The 9711-nt window shown below is 43.8% G+C and overlaps 1 protein-coding gene across 3 annotated transcripts in view; it reads right to left on the bottom strand.

Annotated features, from left to right (window-relative positions):
• Window positions 1–368: 368 nt before the first annotated feature.
• The window catches only part of TRPM8 (transient receptor potential cation channel subfamily M member 8), a 49859-nt gene continuing 40516 nt past the window's right edge, over window positions 369–9711 (bottom strand). For all 3 annotated transcript variants that reach the window (XM_056856126.1, XM_056856124.1, XM_056856127.1), the window contains exons 20-24: window positions 9156–9333; window positions 7643–7833; window positions 4000–4099; window positions 987–1020; window positions 369–419 (exon numbers count right to left, since the gene is read on the bottom strand). In XM_056856126.1, coding sequence (XP_056712104.1) covers window positions 369–419; window positions 987–1020; window positions 4000–4099; window positions 7643–7833; window positions 9156–9333 — 554 coding nt within the window. The remainder of the gene's footprint in view (window positions 420–986; window positions 1021–3999; window positions 4100–7642; window positions 7834–9155; window positions 9334–9711) is intronic.

The raw sequence follows: 9711 nt of genomic DNA, 5'->3' as shown, positions 1-9711 counted from the left end.
CTAAATGTTCATAAATCAAGGAGACTGGTTGAAGCGGCAGGCTGGTATTAATTATTCTTTCAGCTTGTGTCAGAGAGTTGCAGATAATCAGCTGTCCTCGCATTCCAACAATGAGATAAATTTACAGCAAATCTTTAAGTTGCATCAAAAGGTCACACTGTATTGAAACAAATGAGTGCAACTAGTACTCCAGGGGGAAAAAAAGTTCTCTTGTTAATAAGAGAATGAGAAAAGCGGACAGGAGGAACAGTTTTTAACAAGTCTCTCTCCATCGGACAAGCACCAAATTTCGCTTACTGGGCGATGTTCCTCTGTTATGCACATGGACACTGCTGAGGAAAAAGCTGTCCGATGGATCCGGGCTGCTTTCATCGGAGTCTGCTTGCAATCTCTTTTAGAAGGCATTTCAGATCACTGAGCTTTAAAGAGAAAAAAGTCACATCAGTCCACAACCATCTCTTTTATCAGCAGTTCAGGTGGGGGCTGCCCCCACTAAGAGGAGGACATATGTGTCTGTGTAAGGTGCCCTCAAGTTGCAGTTGACTTATGGCAACCTAGTAGGGTTTTTTGAAGGCACAAAATATGCAGAGGTGGTTTGCCATTGTCTGCCTCTGCATAGCGACCCTGGTGCTCCTTGGTGGACTCCCATCCAAATACTAGCCAGGACCGGTCCTGCTTAGTTTCTGAGGAGATCTGCTAGCCTGGGCCATCTAGGTCAGGGCAGGAAATATATAGAACAGTATAAAATGTCAGCCTTAAAGTTAACTTACATCACAGGTAGATGCTTGGTTTACAACTTCCCAATATTTTGTGATTGGCCCCAGTACCCTATGGCAGCCATTTTGTGATGGTGCCCAAAGTACCCACAGACTGGGAGCTGTGCACTAAGAAGTTTAGATGGTAGTGCATTTGCATATGTACAGCATTCTATGGTTTTATTGGAAGCCAAGGAATGTCAACAAAAACCCCTCCCCAGGAAAAAGTACCTTCATATCCAGTTGTTTAAATCGCTGAACCATTCTGTGGAAAGAAGCACAACAATTAGGAAGGAGACTATAACTCAGTGATATATTCATTTAGTCTGAGGGCATTCATCTGGAAAATGCAAGTTACAAAATAAGGAATACTCTTACAGAAAGTTCTCTAGAATTAGAGAAGCAAAGGGTACAAATGGGAAAGTCTAGCTGATGGATCGATTGATGGCATTTGCAAACCCCCTTTCTCCAAAAACAGGATCCAGGGTTCAGGATAAATTCACAGTATTATCCCTTACATTAAAATTGTACAGGCCATAAGCTATGTGCGCTGCTTGGGAGTAAATCCCATGGATGTTGCTCCCTACCAAGTTTAACTTCATCCCCAATAGAACTTTGATTATTCTGCCAACGTATCTATTTTGAACACTTTGATTGAAACCCATGTAAATCAATCAGTGATGTTGCCAGTTCATAATTCCTCGATCTGACTGGAATACAAATTTCAGCAAGTCATAATACTCATCTTCAATACAAAAAGAAATTTACTCTGTATTTTACTCTGACTCAGATTGGACTAGGAACCAAAACGGTACACCTCCCTCTCTCTTGACCACAAACTTAATGGCTGCTGTTTGCCTCCTCTGAGTGGCAGGGGGAGGCTCTTCACCCCAGTCATGGGAGGAATATCAGGTAAAGCGAGTGGGGAAAGGGATGGGTTCCTGCTGTAGTCAAAATGTCATTTGCGGCTCCTGGATCCAGGAAGGATTCAAAACATATATTGCCACCATCTAAATTTCAGGTACCTTTCTCTAGTTCTTAATGTGACCAGAACATGTTTGATAGCTTCCCACTACAGGACATAGAAGAAATCCAATATTAACAGAGTGGAAAGCTCCTAGGCAGAACCAAACTTGGCACAGGTATGGCAAAAGGGAGAGGCTGTGGCTCAGTGGTAGAGCATCTGCTTAGCATGCAGAAGGTCCCAGGTTCAATCCCCAGCATCTCCAGTTAAAGGGACTAGGCAAGTAGATGTGAAAGACCTCTGCCTGAGACCCTGGAGAGCTGCTGCCGGTCTGAGTAGCCAATACTGACTTTGATGGCCTAAGAGTGTGATTCAGTATAAGGCAGCTTCATGTGTTCATTGTTCAAAAGGGAGAAGTTCAGGTCTGTGTTCAAAAAGTACAAGGTATTTATTACAAAAGGCATAAACATAGCATTTTAAAAAGTAGATATCATAATAAAGCTTTTAATGGCAGAAGTATAAAAAGAGGGGGGAAACCAAGCATTTCTACACTGACTAGTGCCACATGTAAGTCCAGACATCACTCAAAGCTTATTTTTATGAGTGTTTTTATTCATAGGAAAGTTCTCAGACGGTCTTGGTCATGTGGCTTCAACTCACTCCAGGCTTCTTCCATGCTACTCTGTTAAGCTGCTTCGAATGAACAAGAGCTAAATTTATGAAAAGCCAATGGGGCATAGTAGTGAGTGTCAGACTAGGAGTGGAGAGACCCAGGTTCAGATCTCCAATCAGTGAAGATGTTCACTAGATGAGCCTGGGCTAATCGCCCTCTCTCAGTCAAACCTACCTCATAAGGTTGTTGTAAGAATAAAAAGGAAAGGAGAACCAGGTGTATCACCGTGAGCTCCCAGAGAAAAGGCAGGATAAAAACATGATAGAAGATTATGTGTTTCAAGTGGACTGAAATCTTGCAGTTTGAATTACCTAGTAAGCATGTCTATTTAGCCAATCAGAGACAAGCTAAGGCAGCTAGGGTTGCCAGCTATGGGTTGGGAAATATCTGGAGATTTTTGGGGCGGAGCCTGAGGAGGACGGGGTTTGGGGTGGGGAGGGACTTCAATGCCACAGAGTCCGATTGCCAAAGTGGACATTTTTTCCAGGCAAACTGATCTCTATTGGTGGAGTTCATTTATAACAGCAGGGGATCTCCAGCTACTACCTGGAGGTTGGCAACCCTAAAGTCAGCCAACCATAGGGACCAAGCACCTGGCCCATCTGAAGGCCCATTCACACCTCTCAAGGATAGAAAAGAGGGACATTTCAACTGCAAAACTGCTAACTAGGAGGGACTGTTAGGTACTCAAGTAAGACTTATCAGAAATGAAAGGAAATTCTACATTAGCCAATGAATGGCAATGAAAGAAAGCAGCATAAATTAAGGCAAAGCCCTGTGACCATGAATCCGTTCGGATCACTTTTAAAATGAGGGGTGGGATTCTGCTGTTTCCACCATCAAGGAACGTTAAATGAGAGGAGTGAGCTCACATTCCCACCCTGTGCTTTCCTACTCAGCCATTTTTCTCCCCAGCCTTATTATTCTTGTTTGTTTGTATGTTTAAGAGCCAGCCTTTCCCACCATCAATGGGGGCTCAAGGTGGTTTACAGAGTCAGGATGGGAAAAGGTAATCTGTAGGACTGCCAACCTCCAGGTACTAGCTGGAGATCTCCTGCTATTACATCTGATCTCTAGCCGATCGAGATCAAATCACCTGGAGAAAATGGCCACTTTGGCAATTGGATTCTATGGCATTGAAGTCCCTCCCTTCCCCAAACCCCGCCCTCCTCAAGCTCCGCCCCAAAAATCTCCAGGTATTTCTCAACTAGGAGCTGGCAACCCTAGTAATCTGAAGTAACAAAATACAGAGATGAGAGGCAGGGAAGGCCTCTGTTCTCCTCTCCTGCTCGCCCTTTTGAAGTACAACAGACCTTGATTCATGAGTAGGGTGGACATAGAATTTTTTTTAGAAAGCTTGGCTGGCTCCTCGCACTTTGTTTGGCCCTGTCTCCATTCCTGGAATACAAAATCAGCTTCCTTGTTCCCACCAGTGCCTTTGTATTGGCCAGCCACTGCACATTATCCATTGATTATCTGCTCTTTTTCGTACAAGGAGAATCAATACATCCGAATGAACCGGGGAATCTTGAAGAGTAGCAGTGATGTAGAGGACGTACAAGTTGCAAAGCTTGATTAGTCAGGAAAGACGAAGCAAGACAACCTACTCTTCTGTTGAGTCATTAGCCTTGGTATTGATTCTGACTAGGTAATTTTCTTTCATGACAGCCTCCCAGGCCAGAGTTTCATTGTCTTCATTTCTTGAACCTTCAAGATACAAAATATACACCAAGCTGCAGCACTAACAAACCTATTGGTGATATACACAAAAATTCAGACTATAACGACAAGGTTAACACCCCCCTCCCTTTCTCCAGCTAGAAGATGTGATAGAAGAACAGCCTGATCCAAAGTATGAGAAGCAAGCCCCCATGTAAGATAGTTTCAGAGGACAGCCATGTTGGAACAGCTAGATTTAAGTCCGCTAGCACCTTAGATGCTGACGAAGGGAGCTTTGACTCTCAGAAGCTCATACCCGAAAACCTGGTTGTTATTATTTTTTATTTATTTATGTTATTTATACTCTACCTGTCTCACAGACACTCAAGGCAGATTACACATAGTGAGCCAGTACAGTCTCAAAAATTGGACATTCAATACCCAATGCATTCACGTGAACAGTAAGTGGTGCAGAAATTACATAAATAGTGTCCAACTAAGAATAAGCTAAAACACGGCATTGTAGGCCACTTCCCTAATCATTTATCCAAGCAAGTTTGTAAAACGTTTTGTGCGGTGCAACCCTATTACCTCTGCAGAAAATCCCCCTTGGATAGATTTTGCAGTTTTCAGAAGGCCAGGAGGCTGGAGCTTTCCTGACCTCCTTGGGCAGGCCATTCCATAAGGTGGGAGCCCCAATGGAGAAAGCACATGTACGAGCAGCTGTTCGTTTTTCCCATTTGCAGGTTGGTACCTGCAGAAGGTCTTGCTCAGATGAGTGAAGCTGTCATAGCAGAGCTTAGGGGGAGAGAGGGTTCTGCAGATAAGAAGGTCCAAGGCCATGAAGGGCTTTGTATATGATAGCCAATACCGTAAACTAAGCCTGGTAACTAGGGTTACCAACCTCCAGGTACCAGCTAGAGATCGCCTGCTTTTACAACTGATCTTCACCTGGAGAAAATGGCTGCTTTGGCAATTGGGCTCTATGGCATTGAAGTCCCCCCCTCCCCAAACCCTGCCCTCCTCAAAAACCTCCTGCCAGTGGCAAAGAGGGACCTGGCAACTCTACCGGTAACAGACGGGCAGCCAATGGTGCATCTGCAGAATGGGAGTAGTATGCATGCTCCGTCTAGCTCCTGTTAATAGCCGGGCCGCGGCATTCTGAACAAGTTGAAGTTTTTGAGTTGATTTTGAGGGGTTGGTCTCTAAGGTGCTACTGGACTCGAATCTAAGTCCCATGTATGTTTGCATAGGACTGCAACATTACTGCTTCAGTTGTGCCCAGTGTTTGAAAGCTAAATATAGCTCCTTCAGGTTACTCAGTTTGATCGTAACATGACCTTATACAGAGTCCGTAATCATTTAAGGCATACTGCATTGCCAGAGAACTGAACCTGACTATTCATATTAATGGTTCTATGGCTGCTATACCTCCTACTCAGGGTCGCCAGCTGCCAGGTGGAGGCTGGAGATTTCCCAGAATTATGACACATTTCCAAGTGACAGAGATCAGTTCCCCAGGAGAAAATGGCTGTATGGAGGGTGTGCTCCATGGCATCACATTGTACTCAGCTCCCTCCCCAAACCCCATATTCCCAAGACCCCACCCATTTATGGTGTATCACAATCTTTTTTCTCATTCACACTTTCCCACTTGAATCTGCTTTTTCTTTTTAGCAATTTTTCTCCCAGTGCAGGTAACTTAGGGCCGAACTAGATGTTACAGTGTCCACGGGTCTGACCCATAGATGTTAACGCCATTTTAAAGGTGAACTCAGTCATTTAAAAATGCTGCGAGGGCCTGATCTTGATTGGGCCCGCAGCATAATGTGACCGGGCAGTCTTGTCTTCCGCCCTGACCTGGATGGCCCAGGCTAGTCAGATCTCAGAAGCTAAGCAGGGTCAGCCCTGGTTAGTATTTGGATGGGAGACCACCAAGGAATACCAGGGTCGCCATGCAGAGGGAGACAATGGCAAACAACCTCTGTTAGTCTCTTGCCTTGAAAATCCCATAAGGGGTTGCCATTAGTCAGCTGTGACTTGATGGCACTTTGTGTGTGCGTTAAGTGCCGTCAAGTCGCTTCCGACTCATGGCGAACCTATGAATGAAAGTCCTCCAAAATGTCCTATCTTTGACAGCCTTGCTCAGATCTTGCAAATTGAAGGCTGTGGCTTCCTTTATTGAGTCAATCCATCTCTTGTTGGGTCTTCCTCTTTTCCTGCTGCCTTCAACTTTTCCTAGCATGACTGTCTTTTCCAGTGACTCTTGTCGTCTCATGACGTGACCAAAATACGATAGCCTCAGTTTAGTCATTTTAGCTTCTAGGGTCAGTTCAGGCTTGATTTGATCTATAACCCACTGATTTGTTTTTTTGGCAGTCCACGGAATCCGTAAGACTCTCCTCCAACACCACATTTCAAAGGAATCTATTTTCTTCCTATCAGCTTTCTTCACTGTCCAGCTTTCACACCCATACATAGTAATAGGGAATACGATGGCATGAATTAATCTAGTCTTGGTGGCCAGTGACACATCATTACACTTCAAAATATTTTCTAGCTCCTTCATGGCTGCCCTTCCCGGTCCCAATCTCCTTCTGATTTCTTGGCTGCAGTCTCCCTTTTGGTTGATGGTGGAGCCAAGGAATAGAAAGTCTTGAACAATTTCAATTTCCTCATTGTCAACCTTAAATTTGTGTAATTCTCCTGTAGTCATTAGTTTTGTTTTCTTGATGTTCAGCTGTAGTCCTGCTTTGGCACTTTCTCTTTTAACTTTCAGCAGTAGTCATTTCAAATCTTCACTATTTTCTGCCAATAACGTAGTGTCATCAGCATATCTCAAATTATTAATGTTCCTCCCTCCAATTTTCACTCCACCTTCATCTAAATCTAATCCAGCTTTCCTAATTATATGTTCTGCATATAGATTGAAGAGATAGGGAGATAAAATACATCCTTATCTGACACCTTTGCCAATTGGAAACCATTCTGTTTCTCCATATTCTGTTCTAACTGTGGCCTCTTGGCCAGAGTACAGGTTGCGCATCAAAACGATCAGATGTAGTGGCACACCCATTTCCTTTAAAACCAGCCATAGCTGGTTGATAGCACTTTAAACCCACACAATCTTTGTCCCACCCCCACACCTTTTCAAGTACTGAAACAGCTAGGATTGCCAACCTCCAGGTGCTAACTGGAGATCTCCTGCTATTATAACTGATCTTCAGCTGATAGAGATCAGTTCACCTCAAAAAAATGGCTGCTTTGGCAATTGGGACTCTATGGCATTGAAGTCCCTCCTCTCCCCAAACCCCTCCGTCCTCAGTTTGCACCCCAAAAACCTCCCGCTGATGGCGAAGAGGGACCTGGAAACCCTAGAAACAGCCCCTTTGGGTGATTTTTAAATGGTGAAGTCCAGCTTTAAAATGGTGTTGGTGTCCATGACTCGTACCCATGGATAATGTAACATCTAATTTGGCCCTTATCGTCTCAAAGCAGGAGAAAAACAACTTTAAAAAACATGGCTCTCACTCGAAGGAACACTCACCCTCCTTCCCACGAAAAGTTACAGTACAACACTGTGAAACTTACAGCAAGTGGATGGCTGCTTGCATTCATTTTTACAGCAGCATTTCAACAGTTTCCTTAATACCATGTAGATGTAAGCAAAGATGACAAAAGGAAATGGAATCGTTAGGCGGCTGCAGTACTCCTGAACTAAGAAATAGCGCTGGAATTTCCATACTTGGTCATTGTTCTCTTGGACTGATCCAACAGTATAGCTAATGGAAAGATTAACAAACAAGGAAGAATCAGGTTAACAGAGGAACGGGAAGTCCCGGGATTTGTGAGGGCTGGCAGCGAGGTCATCTCTAGTGGAGGGAAACCTCATGCATAACTCCAAGGAACAACCGAGACAGACCGGGGACGAATGTGAGTGTAAGTACCCATGCATAATCGACAATTGTTACTTTCACCTATGAATTATATTTACCAGATTGATTTCAGGAAACCTATGGCAATATTTAATAGCTATTTCTTTACCATTTTTGTACGCATTGTTTTTCATTCTCTTGAAGGTGCATTAATTATTATAGTCGGCAATTGCAAACGTAAGAAATGTGATCAGCACATTTCATCTGTTTCCCCACTTGTTCAGTATACCTCTTGAATCAAGCCAGCCACAAACACTGCTGTCATGATTAAGCATTGTTCATATAAAGCCCACCAGATGAAGACTGTTTATAATTTCCAAAATTACACCCAGAACCACTTCATAGAATTCTACTGCTAATACTGCTATTAGCATCTGTAAGGAAATAATAACACACAGTCATGACCAACAACTCCAATTTAAGATGTTGTATCACAGGCACATCTCAGGAACATGTCAGAAGAATCCATAATAGCTTGGATCCCAACAAGCTTGTCTACATCTTTCTTAAATTGCGGTGCCCAAAACTGAACACAATACTCTAGGTGAGGTCTAACCAGAGCAGAGCAAAGGGATACCATCACTTTGCGTCCGACCTTCTCAGGCAACAGAAAACAACTCGGCACCCTCCTCTATACGAAAGAAGTACTTGAAGATGGTTATCATATCCCCTCTCAGTCTTCTCCTCTTCAGGCTAAACATACCCAGCTCCTTCAACCTCTCCTCATAGGACTTGGTCTCCAGACCCCTCACCATCTTTGTTGATCTCCTCTAGACACGTTCCAAAGATACAAGGACTTCAACCTGTGGGAGGGCAATTTTCCCGCCTAGCTCATCCTGTGGGGAGCCTGATATCCTGTTTCTGAGGGACTCCCCCAGAACCAGATTCTGGGGGATATTTCAGGCTCCTTCAGAAGAGTAAGACAGGATACTCTTGCGCCACTGGTGGCCTCATGTGCATGGACATGTTAGCCGGTATCCAAGCCAATATTTCCATAAATCAATTAATATCACACAGTATGCTGGCTGCAAATCATGTAACCGTGGAAAGTAAAATAAACGTATATCACTGGTGTGTGATCTAGTTTGAGCTAGAACTCATATTAATAATTTCTAAAAGCCAACCCCTTTAGGGTTACAATGCTGGCAAAGTTTTGACCTAATACGTACCCAAACATGGCTATCAGCAAGTTAACCAAAAGGATGTTAGTAGACAGCATGTAGATACACACTAGTGGAATTGTGATCCACTCTGGGAATCGGGGACGGTTGTTGGAATCCAGTTCTACACACAGAGGTTTGGACTCGTTCCCAGTGAAGGTACAGTGTTCAAAATTGTATGTAGTACCTATCACAGAAGAGAAAGAGAGAGAGAGAAAACACTCCTGAAAATTCAGAAGACTGCAAAGATTCCTCCACTCCTAACTGTTCACAGCTTTATCACCAGAACATTTTGTTCTCGCTACCGGCATCAATGGTAATTCTGCTTGTGTGGGACTCGGCTTTGCCCTTCAAGGCTTCAGCCTTGGCTTTTTCAGACAGTTCTCACAGTCACTCTCAGGTGATCAGAGAAGGATGTATAAAGCAATACATAGAGGGATCCTATGCATGTTTAACTCAGCAGTTTATCCTATTTTGCACAAAGGGGCTTGCTCCCAGGAGATGTCCATAGGGTTGCAGTCCTAGTCACTTTTGTTATGTTCAGAGTGGTGACTCAACAACAACA

The sequence above is a fragment of the Euleptes europaea genome, chromosome 10 (assembly GCF_029931775.1).
Source record: "Euleptes europaea isolate rEulEur1 chromosome 10, rEulEur1.hap1, whole genome shotgun sequence".
NCBI lineage: Eukaryota > Metazoa > Chordata > Lepidosauria > Squamata > Sphaerodactylidae > Euleptes > Euleptes europaea.
The sequence above is the reverse complement of the archived record's forward strand: the minus strand, read 5'-3'. Positions and strand labels throughout refer to the sequence as shown.